At 42.0% G+C, this 14,444-nt stretch overlaps 1 protein-coding gene across 2 annotated transcripts in view; it reads right to left on the bottom strand.

Moving 5' to 3' along the window:
• LOC124621996 (zinc finger CCCH domain-containing protein 11A-like) overlaps window positions 1–14,444 on the bottom strand; it is a 64,531-nt gene that overhangs the window by 35,002 nt on the left and 15,085 nt on the right. For both annotated transcript variants that reach the window (XM_047147541.1, XM_047147540.1), the window contains one exon: window positions 5,181–5,249. In XM_047147541.1, coding sequence (XP_047003497.1) covers window positions 5,181–5,240 — 60 coding nt within the window. In that variant the 5' untranslated portion in view covers window positions 5,241–5,249. The remainder of the gene's footprint in view (window positions 1–5,180; window positions 5,250–14,444) is intronic.

Raw genomic sequence — 14,444 nt, 5'->3', positions numbered from 1 at the left:
GGGTCAACGGAAATGTCCAATTCCACCCGTCGGAATGGCCCGTGATGTAAGGCTGTTGTGGTGTGTGACGTCTTGACGGTGCGTAGCTTAGTTTGTGGGAGTGGCGTGTTTGTAGGTGTCGTTTTTATGTGATCGGTGGTGCTCTCTGGTGGTGTGTTTATATGTTGTGTGTTAGGTGATGTTTTTGGTTTAATTTGTGTGTGTAGCATGTTTATAGGTGGCGTATTGTTGCGGTCGGTTGTTCTCTCTGGTGTTGTGTTTATGGGTAGCGTGTTATGTGGCATATGCGGTTCATTTGTGTGGGAGCACTGCACGTGTGTGGTATTGGTGGTGACTGTGCTTTCAGCGAAATATTTTTCAGTGAGTTAACGATTCTGGTTTTGTTATGCCGGCGTTATTGTAGTTTTTTTTCTGTTTGTCATGTGTGAATTTTAGTAAATTGCTTTTTTTATGCCTTTGGTAGGTATGGATATGACTGACAAGGTCAACAGTTTTCGGTTGTCGGCGATGGTGGGGGACAGTGCGTTGTCTCTAATAAAATTTTTTCAGCTATTCGGCCTGTTTGCTGAAGTCGTGAAGTGTTCAGTGTGTCGTGAAGAAATGAGACTTAAAATTTCCAGCGTCTTGCGCCAGGCTATATGTGGAGATGTCGTATGGATAACTTATGGTTGTTTGTATTGGTGATTTGGTATTTTGCTTTGTTGTTGACTTATATTACTTTAGGGAAGTGCTTGATTGCAAGGTGTGGCTGTGGCTATGGCTGGTTTGGTATCGTTAGTTGCTGTTGACCTATATAGGTCAAGGGAAGTGTTGGATCCCAATTTCGATTTTCTAGGTGTCTTTTTTTGTGGTAGGATTAAGTGTGGTGGTGGTGAAAGTATTGAGATTTATAGTGTGGTATCGGTAGTTACTGTTGACCTATATAGGTCAAGGGAAGTGTTCAAGTCCAATTTTGATTTTCTAGGTTGACAATTCCTGTCCAACGAGGATGTGCAGCACACAGTTACAGATTCTTCACACAGCAGAATACAGTGTTTTATCAAATGGGCATTTCAACCTGGTGCACCGGTGGAATGATTGAATCAATGCTCATGGTAATTTTGCCTAGTTGGTATACTGATTCTGGACTACACAGCCTTTTAATGGGAACTTCTTGATTGCCCCTTATACATACTGCACTTAACCCAGGTAAGCCTGACATCCTTCCGTAAGGATGACATCATTTAGCATTGAAGTTACTGATTTCCATGAATAACACACTGTTGCAACAGATAGTGACACATATTTAAATGAAGTGCATTGAGTCACCAATGCACTGCCACAGTCATTTTGACGCTATAGTTCACAGTTATTGAGAAACTGTGCCTTGAAAATAAGTCCAATTTTACCAAGGATGAATTGACTGAGCTAATGGAATAAACTATATTATTTAGAGTTTTATATTACAATTGAAAGGTTTTGTCAATTGTAATTCAGAACCGCCCTCCCAGAAGGATGTCAGGGTGATATGTTGTCATTTTAAATTCACAGAAAACAATGTAATCTGAAGGAACTTTTGGACATCTTAGAAACAAATTATCATGAAATACTATTAGTGGCATGGCTGTAACATTACACACTCCTCTAAATATTACTTATGACATAACAGATAAAGACTCAGGTGCCAAAGAAAATCCAAGTGCAGTACAACAAACAAACAAGGCTACCAAAGGAAGAAGTTCAAAATCCCATGAAATATAATGGGAAAACTGGGGAAATAGGTAATCCAACACCCGAATGGTTTCTAAAATGCACAATTGACATGAAGAAAAGGCGAACACTGCTTGAATATTTCCAACAGTTTTGTGACAAAGAAGTGCTTCAAATGTTGGTCACTTACACAAATCAGTGTGCAGCTGAAAGACTGTTCAGAAGAAGAGATGTTGGTGTTTATTGCAATATTTCTGCTAAGTGGTTACGTAACAGTGTCACGCAGAAAAATCTACTAGCAATCAGATAGAGACAATCACAATGACCTCACAGAAAATGCTGTGTCCAGGGATCAATTTCACTTTGCGTTTTCCAATCTGTTAGTATGTGACAATGATAATTTACAGAAATCTGATCTTTTGGGACCGTTAGTGTGTATGCTGAGAGAGAGATTCAAGCAATTTGCACCTAATGTGCGGCACCATTCTGTCAATGAATCGACAGTCCCGTACTTTGGGAGTCACAGGTGCAAATATTCATAAAAGGGAAACCAATCTGATGTGGATTAAAATTCTGGTGTGGAGGCATCACCGGTGAATATATTATTTGACTAACTCTATCACCAAGCTGGCATGTGTAGTAAGGATTATGAAACCAAGGTATGGGCTATGATGTGGCAATGATGTAAGTGGACCAGTCCATTCCACATGTTCCATGCTGAATTTTCTTTGAAAACCTCTTTACCAGTGTTCAACAGCTACATAACCTAAAGGACAGGGGTGTGGAAGCAACTTGTGGAAACGAGTTAAGAATTGTACTCTGTTATACGCAGATAAAATGATAAAAGAAAAAAGGGTACTTTGTTTTGGCCCAGCATGAGGAATTTCCACTGTCCGTTGGAAAGACAATGACGTTGTTAATGTAACCATCAACTCTTACAGAGTTCAACCATTGTGTTCCATAGCAAGATTTTCCAGGGAACAAAAGAAAAGGATTAGCATACTTCAGCTTAACCTATTACATTCCTACAATGCTCATATGGGGGCAGAGATTGAGCTGATCAAAATGTATCCCTGTATAGATGCTCTACAAGAGGAAAAGTGATATTTTCCATCATTGCGCATTTCATAGACAATGCACAGCAAAATGCCTGGGATCTTTACAAGGACAATGTAGAAGCCACAGATCATCTGACATTACATCACCAAACTGTCACTGCAATACTAGAGGGCGTCCTAGCAAGAGGGCAAGACAAGAGTCTCGATTTGATGGAAGGCAACATGATGTTGCCGAATTACCATCGGACAAGAAAACAAAAAGAAGACGCAACTGAAATGTCAAAATTGCCACAAAAAGACTATGACAATGTGTCTAAAATGTGATGTTCCCTTTATGTTTGTTCCTTTTTATGATATCTTACAGTTGCATAAAACATGTTTGTAAGATTATTTTGTTTGTTTATTGTATTTATAAGTTGTTTTAACCCAAAGCTCAAATTTAATTACATTTGTTTGAAAATAACAGTACTTCAACATATAAACTGCTCTGAGTCTTAAACTTCACAAAAAGTTGCCCTACTGTCTTTATGTCCTTCTGGAACTCCGCCAGTTTTTGTAAACACTAAAAAAAATGCATACCTAAAATTGTGTTACAACTTAAGTCAATTCTGAATAAATAAGTAAATAAATAAATCAGGACTATTAGAGTTAATTATGACTGTCTACTTCTGGTGCTAAAAGGTCATTGCTGTTTGTTTCAAATTGCATAATATGAGATGCTGTGATGTAAAGACTTAAATTAGCTGTGAACCTTTTATAGGTATCTTCAGCTTTCATCTGAGCCTTTAAAGGCATTGGCAGTTAAAGGAAGGTAGACTAGCATCTAATGTCCTGTCAACAATGCAATCATTAGGGTCAGAGCACAAACTCAGATTAATGAAGGATGGGGAAGAAAATCATACTGGCTTTTGCCTTCAGCAAATTAGAAAAATCACAGAAAACCTAAATCTGGATGGCCAGATGGGGATTTGACCACCATCGTCGCCCTGTATTCAAATCGCCACAGTGCTGCCTCACTTTGTTATCACAGGAAGATAACTTATGCAAGTCAGAAACCAGAAAGGGCCTTTACCAATCCCTGTGGCATTCAAAATCATTATCTCTTGCTCAGAAGCTGTCAGAATATGTGACAGAAGGCAATTCACTTATAGCACTTACAACAAGCGCTGAAAACAAGCTAAGGATCCGTGACAACCAATTAAAACTAACACCATACAATGGCCTTTACGCTCATAAACATCTCATCAACAAAATGAAATCCTAATGCATGGCTGGAGATCTGTTATGGTCTTTGATGAGTCATAATTCTGTCCCGAGACAGATACCAAATCTGTCTGCATCAAGACAAGAGAAAGATCAAGGTTTAACATACTGAAAACGAGGTATTGGGACTGGAGCACAAGTTTGGGTTGTGAAGGAAAAAGAAAGAAATCATCCACATCCATTTCAAAGAACCTGACCCAGAATTTGCATCAAACCATAGGAGAACGAAGGAAAATACACTTCTGGACGGCAGGAAGCGATTTGAACTGTCACCATACTATAAAATGTGAGTCCATTGCCTTAAGTACTGTATCAGCTCACATGCTACATCTAGAGTAACCTCACATTTGTATAGAACACTTTTGAAAATCATGATGGCACAATGACAGTCTGGAAGAATAAAAAAGTGATACAGTCAGTCGCAGACACAGCAAAATAAGTTGCCCAAACAATTTACATCATAATCAACAAAAAATTCCAAATATTATTTCACAAAATGACATAGAGCTATATTACAAATCAGACTTGATAATAAGCTATATTTTACTTCAACATGGAAATAGAGGTCCAAGATACGAAATGTTTGCAGATATCACGTAAAAGTCAACACCTTGCTTCAGATTCCTTTTTATACATAACATAATAATATGTGGGTGACACTCAATGGAAACCAACACATGCACACATGTATGCACTGTGCTCAAAAGTAAAACTGGCCCGAAAAATATTTACAATAAGACTGACACAAGACTGACACTTGTTCATAAACAACCACAAAAGATGCTAGAAATGGCATCATTGATGCAGATTTATCGAACTGCAAGGAATGTGTAGCAGCTCTGCCAGAGAGATAGCAGCAATTGTATTTTCAGTGTTTTGCTGCAGCTCTTCAAAGTACTGATGCTGATTTTTCTGATAAATAATGGTTACTAAACATGTCTGGTCCTGTTACTTTCTCAAACATTTTTGTGTAATGTGCAGTTCTCCTGTTCACTAACATGAGTTAATTTTGCTTCGGTCTTAAATGTGTTTCCCCAACTCTATTTTATTTCACCCGCCCTATTCAACACCATACTTCATACCCTCTATTGTTTATAATATATTACTGAATTTACCACAGCAGTAATAACATTCATCTTTCAAATAATATTAATAAACGTTTTGTTTTACCTTCAAACAGGTAGAGTAGTAGTAGAAGTAGCAGTCATTGTTCTTCCTGGCAGCATCCATAATGCGTAACTGAAATATAAGACCAATAATGGTAAAGCAACTCTCTCTGACAAAAAGTTTCAATTTTTAATGCAATATACTGTGTCTTTGCTACATCACTATTGCATCCTGTCAAAAAAAGTGCTTCAAAAGACCAATAAAGCTTGAAACACAAGACAGAAATACCTCCACCTTCTTCGATACCATAAATAATAACAATATAATTTTTTTCTTCCTGTTACTGAGTCCATATATTGTATGTACATAACACAGCAAAATTCTTTTACAAGTTGCATTTTTATAGTCTTTAGAGACAAAAGTATGACACACTTGACTGGAGACAATGGTAAATTTAAGACGCAGGAAAAGCACACATAGTTACGTATATGACCCGCCAAAAGCTGTCTCAGGGTTAAAATAACATCTGAAAGCCCTGATTCTATTAAACAAAGAGAATTTTGTATTTTTTTCTAAATTTTGTAGCTGAAGAAATATTATTAATAAAAACAGCTTAATGACCAAACACGTACAAGTGTTACCTATTACTCTTTCCTTTTATGTTGTCAATAGTTATTTACTTGCTCTGTATTTGAATATTTTGCAATACCTTCCCTAATACAAACAGTGTTGCCCAGATTATTTGAAACTGTCCTACACACACCTATCGATTCATCCACTGGAAAACGAGATAAAAATACTGACTGAGGAAGTAAAGTTCGGTTAAAGGCGCTGCAGTCTGCAACCGCAAGACCGCTACGGTCGCAGGTTCGAATCCTGCCTCGGGCATGGATGTTTGTGATGTCCTTAGGTTAGTTAGGTTTAACTAGTTCTAAGTTCTAGGGGACTAATGACCTCAGCAGTTGAGTCCCATAGTGCTCAGAGCCATTTGAACCATTTTGAAGTAAAGTTCAGTGTGTTTCAAGTTCTTTATAGGATTAAAATCATTCATTCATACGCTGACAAGAAAAAAGTCCAACATCAAGAAATAATTAACATAGTAGAATATCAATAATTATGAAAAGGGTAGATAGCTGCTCACTGTAGTTGGTGGGTGAAATGTGGGCAGAGGTGTGGATGGGATCTCCAATGGCTCATACGAAGGTATAAAAAAGGTACACAAAACAGTCTGTGGCACAGCCATTGGCAAATGCATGGCACCCTTCTATGCCAATCCAATGGCCAATGGGTCATCTATGGAATGTTCCTAGTGTAGCACAGACCCAAACCCCTAGGCTGGTTCAGGTTCATTGACAATATCTTCACAATCTGGACTCAGGACCAGAACACACTATCCTCATTACTTCACAACCTTAACATCTCTCCCATCCGCTTCACCTGGTCCTCCTCACAACTCAGCATGCCACCTTCCTGGATGTTGACCTCCACTTCTCTGATGGCTCCATTCACACCTCTATCCACATTAAATTCACGAACTACTAACAGTATCTGCATTTCAACAGCTGCCATCCCTTCCACACCAAAAAATCCTTCCCATACAGCCTGGCCAACCGGGGACAAAAAATTTCCTTGCTCCATACACAGATGCTCTCACAAAGGCCTTCACAGGTAGGCACTATCCTTCAGACTAATCCGCAAACAGATTTCCTGTATCATATTCCAACACACACTCAATCCTCTCTCCACTCCGAAGAATCAGCTGCAAAGGAATGCCCCGTTTCTCATCCAACAGTTGGTTGGTTGGTTTGTCTGTTTACAAGAGGGGGGGGGGGGGGGGGGGGGGGTGGTGAGAGGCGTGGTTGAGGAGGGGGGGGGGGGGGGGGGAAGGGACCAAACTACGAGATCATTGGTCCCTTGTTCCTAATAAAACAACGCCACAAGTGCTGCCGACCACAAGAATAAAAAGGAAAAGCCAGCCGATCTGCAACATATTAAAACCTCCACCCTAAAAGAACTAGGGTGGAGGACACAGAGGGACAAAGGACATGTGCTAAAACTTAGATCAAATGATAAAACCCACCCTCATGAATAAAACGTAAAACTAAATCAGCCAATGAGGCATTGTCAGATAAAATGAGCAGCAACGAGTCCGGTAACTCAAGATTTCGTCGCTGGGCTGTCAAAGTGGGACAGAGCACCAGAATATGGGCCATTGACAACTGGGCACCACAAAGACACTGAGGTGGGTCTTTATGGCGCAAGAGGTAACTGTGGGTCGCCCAAGCGTCATCAATGCGGAGCCGGCACAGGACAACTGATTCCCTGCAAAAGGCCTGCATGGAAGACTTCCACACATTCACAGTCTCCTTAATGACACGCAGTTTGTTGCGCATGCTATTATGACATTCTGTCTCCCAAAGCCGAAAAACACTGCGGTGGAAGACAGAACGCAGGTCAGGTTCAGAAATGCCCATCTCCAGAAGCGGTTTCCGCGCAGCCTGTTTATCCAGCTTGTCAGCAAGTTTGTTGCCTGGGATGCCAACGTGTCCTGGGGTCCACACAAACACCACTGAATGACGGGACGGGTCCTAGGCATAGATGGACTCCGGGATGGACGCCACCAAAGGATGGCGAGGGTATCACTGGTAGATAGGCTGTAGGCTGCTCAAGGAGTCGGTACATACAACAAACTATTCCTCGGGGCATGAACGGATGTGCTCAAGAGCACGAGATATAGCCACCAGCTCGGCAATCAAAATACTACAGCCATCGGGCGTCCAGGCGAAGCTGCGGCCTAGGTGTACACCATGGAGTTGTACGTGAATGGATCTCAATTGTAGGTGGTAAAGGCAAGGACTCCAGTTCAGAAAGAAGGGATCGAACACCAACTGCAATTGGAAGCCCTGACCTGGGCCGCCGATGCAGCAGACAAACCGCCATGGGTGGGAAAAGGAGCCTGTGATTCGGATGCACAGGAGAACTAAGAATATGTGCTATGCAACTGGCCAGCAGTTGAGCATGCCTAACCTGGAATGGAGGCACTCTGGCTTCCACAAGGACACTGGTCACCGGACTCGTCCTAAAAGCTCCTGTCGCTAGATGAACCCAACAGTGGTGCACTGGGTCGAGTAAATGCAATGCTTAGGGTGCCGCCGAACCATAAGGCAGGATTGAACAAGGGCTCTGTAGAGCTGCAGCAGCGTAGAGCGATCTGCACCCCCAGTGTTGCTCAGGCACCAGAGGGTATTGAGGTGCTGCCAGCACTTCCGCTTAAGCTGACGAAGGTGAGGTATCCAAATCAATCGGGCATTGAAAACCAGTCCTAAGAATCGATATGTCTCCACTACAGTGAGTGGATTGTCATTATCGTAAAGTTCTGGTTCTGGTTCTGGATGAATGGTACGACGCTGACAGAAGTGCATAACATATGACTTTGCGGCCAAAAACTGGAAACCATGGGCTAGAGCCCATGACTGCACATTGGGGATGGCTCCCTACAGGTGCCGATCAGCAACACCAGTACTGGTGGAGCAGTATGAAATGCAGAAGTTGTCTGTGTACAGGGAAGGTGAGACGGACGGCCCTACAGCTGCTGCTAGACCATTAACGGCCACTAAAAATAGAGACACTCAATACAGAGCCCTGCGGGACCCCATTCTCCTGGATATGGGGGGGACTATTGGAGGCACCAACTTGGACACAGAAAGTACGAAGCAACAGGAAATTCAGGATAAAAATCAAGAGTGAGCCTCAGAGACCCCATTTGTATTATGTGGTAAGGATATGATGTCACCAGGTCATGTCATATGCTTTTCGTACATAAAAAAAGATGGCAACCAAGTGCTGGCATCTGGAAAAGGCTGTTTGGATGGCAGACTCTAGATACACAAGATTATCAGTGGTAGAGCGACCCTGACATGGAGCCAGTAGGCCACATGACCAAGACCCAACCCAACCGCCAACACACCATACGTTCCAGCAGATTACAAAGAATGTTGGTGCGGCCGATGGACCGATAGCTATCCATATCAAGTGAAATTTTACCTGGTGCTCTCCCACCATTGGGATGAAAAAACTCCATCGCACCAGATCTGGTTGAAGATGACGAGGAGATGTCACTTGTAGTCAGATGAGAGATGTTTAATCATCTGACTGTGGATCCGATCTCGTACAGGAGCTGTGTCGGGGCAATGTGCAAGGGCACTGAGGAGTTCCCACTACGTAAATGGGGCATTATAGGATTCACTGTAATGTGTAGTAAACAAGAGGAGTTTCCCTTCCAGCCGCCACTTGAGAGTGCGAAAGGCTGGGGGGTAGTTCTCTGACACAGATGCTCGAGCAAAGTGCTCGGCAATCGCGTTTGCGTTGGTAGATAACACGCAATTTATGTAGACACCGGGAACAGCTGTTTGGGTTGGTACCTGACAACACGTTTGATCTTTGCCCAGACCTGGTAAGGTGACGTATGGCACCCAATGGTCGAAACATCTCTCTCCCAACACTCCTGCTTCCATCATTTGATAAGTTGGCAAACACAAGCACGGAGCTGTTTAAAGCCCATGAGGCACTCCAGGGAAAGGTACCGCTTATGTCGCTGTAGAGCTCGCCAACGCTCCTTAGTTGCATCAGTGACTTCCGGCGACCACCAATGGATTGTCTTTCACCGGAGGCACCCCAAAGAGCGAGGGATCGTGTTTTCTGTCACAGAAACGATTGTTGTAGTCACCTGCTCAACCATCACATCGATGTTCCCATGTGGAGGAGATTCAACGGTGACAGCAGAGGTGAAAGTTTCCCAGTCCGCCTTGTTTAAAGCCAGGCGTCCATGGACTCGATGCCAGGGCAGTGACAGGAAGATGAGGAAGTGGTCACTACCACACAGGTCCTCGTGTGCTCTCCAGTGTATAGATGGGAGAAGTCCTGGGCTGCAAACTGATAAATCAATGGCCGAGTAACTACCTCGAGTCACAATGAAATGTGTGGCAGCCCCAGTATTTAAGAGGCAAAGGTCGACCTGAGACACTAAAGTTTTGACATCTCTGCCTCGGCCAGTAAGCACAGTGCCACCACACAAGGCGTTATGGACATTAAAATCTCCCAAAAGCAGGAAAGGTTTAGGGAGTTGATCAATCAGTGCAGCTAATACATTCAGGGATACTACACCATCTGGAGGAAGACATGTGTTGGAGACAGTTACTTCCTGCGCCGACCTTATTCTGACAGTCACAGCTTCAAGAGGGGTTTGAAGGGGCACATGTTCACTACAGACTGAGTTTAGGAAATAAACGCAAACTCCACCTGACACTCAATTATAGTCGCTATGGTTCCTGTAATATCCCTTATAGCCGCGGAAGGCAGGGGTCCATATTGCTGGGAACCAGGTTTCCTGGAGGGCAATGCAGATAGCAGGTGTAAAGCTTAACAGTTGCTGTAGCTTAGCCAGGCAGTGGAAAAAACCACCGCAATTCCACTGGAGGATGACTTCACTGTTAGAATGAGAAGGCATGGAACATTCAATGAGGCAGTTTACACCTCAGGGTCACCTGCTGCCACCGACTTTTTGCCTGAGCAGTTTATATCCATTTTGTCTGAGGGTCCGCCAAGATCTATGTCCTCAATGGACGCCAGAATCCCCACCTCATTCACAGACACAGAGCTTGGAGGTAGCAGTGGTGTGGGTGCCACCACAATTCCCTTGGTCTTGAGGACCTCCTTTATGGTTTTCTCTCATTGTTCCTTGGGTTTCCCTGGCTGGGAAGACATCACTGATTCAGTCTCCGGGACTGAGGATGAGCGTGACGCCCTGCGACCAGCTGCTTTTGGGCTCTTCAGCCACTGGCAGGTATCATCTTTCCCACTAGCAGACACCTGGGAAGCGAGTGACCCAAGGGACCCTTTCGTAGCACGAGCAGCTGAAGAAGTTGTACGCTTCTCCGGCTTAGAAGTTGGGACGGACGTCCCTGATGGTTGGGAGAGTGTTGCTGCTGAAGTAGTTGGTGCAAGAGCAACAGGGAGGGAAGTGGCCCCCACAATCAAGGGGGCAGGTATAGTCTTCCAGTTCTGAAAGGTAACTGGGGTTAGCAGAGCCAGTAGTGTCAGAACTGTTGTAGCGGCGGCGTAAGACAATGTCATATGCACAGGATGCAGGCGTTCAAATTTTCTCTTAACCTCAGTGTAGGTCAGTCAGTCCAGGGTCTTGTACTCCATGATTTTCCTTTCTTTCTGGAGAATCCTGCAACCAGGCAAGCAAGACGAATGGTGCTCTCCACAGTTGTCACAGATGGGAGGCAGGGCACATTGAGAACTGGGACATTCTTTATTCTACATAAGAAATGTAGACATTTTGGAGGCATGATTAATCTTTTAGTGTTGCCATAAACAACTATGTCCACACAATACTAACCACAGTATAATTTATGCAAGCAATTATGTAATCTCATTATTATAATGAACTGGATCTTTTTCAGAGAACTACACTGACAAAATCTTCTCATGGTATCAGCAGAGTCATGGCACTATGTTGTCGCAGTGTTTTGACAAGCTTCCTACTTGTTATCTTCAGGAAAAGTGTTGGTTGTAGGTCTCGTTCATTCCCTTATAGCCGCTGGAACACAGTCTCCTCTACCGAGAGCCCAATGGGTGGACTAAGCGCATGTCCCTGGAGGAGATGTCGTGGGGTTCAGGCATCAGGTCCTGGTGCTGCCTGTCTATTCTGCCTGCTGGCTCTGCTACTTTCACGTCAGAGCATTCTTGACATATTGTTGCTCATGTCACTCATCATGCAGAGTCTTTCAAGAGTAGTCTTGAAAGAACTGTGATAGAAGCCCAAACAATAGGGGACTGACATACTAGAACATGCATTGATACTATGAAATGGTGCACTGGTAATGGCTAGGCACTAGCCGAAATCTGGATTTGCCGAATAAAGCCTGCAAGAAAAAGATGACTGATTGCTGTGCTCTATCATTTGTAAATTAGAACATATTCCACACAACCAGCATACTCTAACCTTAGGGAGAGCTTACTGTTAAGTACTTTTCATAGCACATATGTCAATGATGCATATGAAGTTGGTAGGTTCTCAATTTCGAAGAAAGAAAAAGCAGGAAAAGTTCCCAAAATCACAACTTAATGTACCATTTGAACACCCAAGTTGTTGCTTAGATTTGTGCGCAAGAATGGACACCACAATTACAATGAGACACTGTATTTACCGTCAATTTATAGTTTTAGAAGAGTTTTATGGTAGTACCACTCACGCATTAATTATTATGGTGTGGAAATGACATATAATTTTGTGTAAATAACTAGACAACATTATGTAATGTATATGGTCCTCAAGTGAATAAAGAAACCAATTAAAATGAAGTCACCAAACTTGTCAAATCAAATAAGAGTGAGGCAAGAAGTGACTTATCCCTAGCGTGCTATGTTTAAAAATATTTCCATTTATTAATACCAATTGTACAAGTAGACCAGTCTTCGCATTAAAGATTTAACAGGGAAATTGATTACTAATAACAAGAACTTTGAGTTACAACAAAAATATTTCCAAACTCTTCTAAACTGCAAGGAAACAACACAGAGATTATTTTTTCAGACAGTCTCAAATAGAAAATACACCTTCAGAACCACAATCACTGTATCAAACTGAACAATACACTGGCTGGCAGGAAAACAACAGAGTGCCAGTTAAAGATAGGATACTATCTGAGATCTGGAAACTGGAACGGAAGTGGGCAGCTGAAACCATTTATGAGGTTATTAAAGATTGGTAAGAGAAAGGAAAAATTACAGAAGATTGCAAACAAGGCATAATCCATCCACAACACAAGAAAGGAGGAGGGACAAACACCACCAATTACCAAGGCATATCTCTTCTTCCAGTCACCTACAAAATTATATCCAAAGATCTACTGCATAACATAGAACACCAAGCAGAACACACAACTGGTGAGTACCAAGTAGCATTCAGAAAAAAGTAGATCAAACCCAGGCATATTTTTATTTAAAAAAAAAAACAAAACAAAAAAAAACTATGATTCTGTACCAAGACAGACAGTATTCCTAGCACTGGAACAAGCAGGTATCGACAAAAACACGATTAGTCCAACAGAAACAACTTCAAAAGTTAAATTCCTAGAAGTGTCTGAACCCTTCACAATTCACACAGGAGATGCACAGGGTGACGGGCTCTCAGCGATTCTTTTCCATCTGGTCACAGGCAAGGTTATGAGAGAGTGGGATACAGAACTACAAGAGAGAGACATCGAAGGAATCCATCTGGGACAAGGACAGGAAGATTTGAGATGAAATGTCACACTTTTTCTGATGATATTGCAATAATCTGAAGGACAAAACAGATTAAAAGATAACGATAGAAACACTTCACAAAACTGCAGCTAAAACCAGATTACAAATACCGTATGAGAAAACAATACATTGAACAGAAATGGAACAGAGAAAAATAATTAGAAAGACAACATGGTAACATCAAATGATTTAATAAGTTTATGTATTTGGGAGAATGGATACAATAAACTGGATTAGAAAACACCACAAATAAAAAAAAGATCAAAGAAAGTGGAATTAGCACACAAACTCCCCCAAAACCTATATAATAAAAAGATCAGTATTGTTCTAGGTAAAAATTAAACACTACACAATAGTAATTACACAGAAACACTACATGTATCTGAATGCCTAATACTGAGTAAATATGATAAACAAACAGAACTGGGAAAGAAAGAAAGGAAAATTCGCAGAAAAATTTTAGGACTACAAAAGAATAAAGATGGTAACTGGCTCAACAGGAGAAATGAAGATTCATACAGAGACATAGAAACAATCATAGACACAACAGGGAAGAGGAGATTAACGATTTAAGGTCATATTTATAGACTGAATGACAATGGTGCAAAGGAGTATATTTAATTTTATTTGCAATTTTATTTTAAGAGAATAACATGGGATGGCTGGAAAAGACAAGAAGGGATTTGAGAAAACTTAATATCACAGAAGACTCCATACAGGTCAGCGAACATCTCAGGTTAATGATCAATACTGCTAAATTTCTTGTCCAACAATAACCCTAGGAGGGTAATGTAAAGCCAAGGCAGGCCACCAGCCAATACATGAAGTAGTTCTGGGAACATAAGACGAGAAAGATTGTGAAACAATCATACGTTCTGAGCATTCTTGAACTGGCCAGTTCTGTAAAAAACTAAGAAGGCACACACAATGATTGAGCATTCGCAGTAGCATTCCTGAAATGTACATAACCTGGTTAGCTATGCATTCCCCCTCCCCCCCCCCCCCCCCCCGCCC

The sequence above is a fragment of the Schistocerca americana genome, chromosome 7 (genome assembly GCF_021461395.2).
Source record: "Schistocerca americana isolate TAMUIC-IGC-003095 chromosome 7, iqSchAmer2.1, whole genome shotgun sequence".
Lineage (NCBI taxonomy): Eukaryota > Metazoa > Arthropoda > Insecta > Orthoptera > Acrididae > Schistocerca > Schistocerca americana.
The sequence above is the reverse complement of the archived record's forward strand: the minus strand, read 5'-3'. Positions and strand labels throughout refer to the sequence as shown.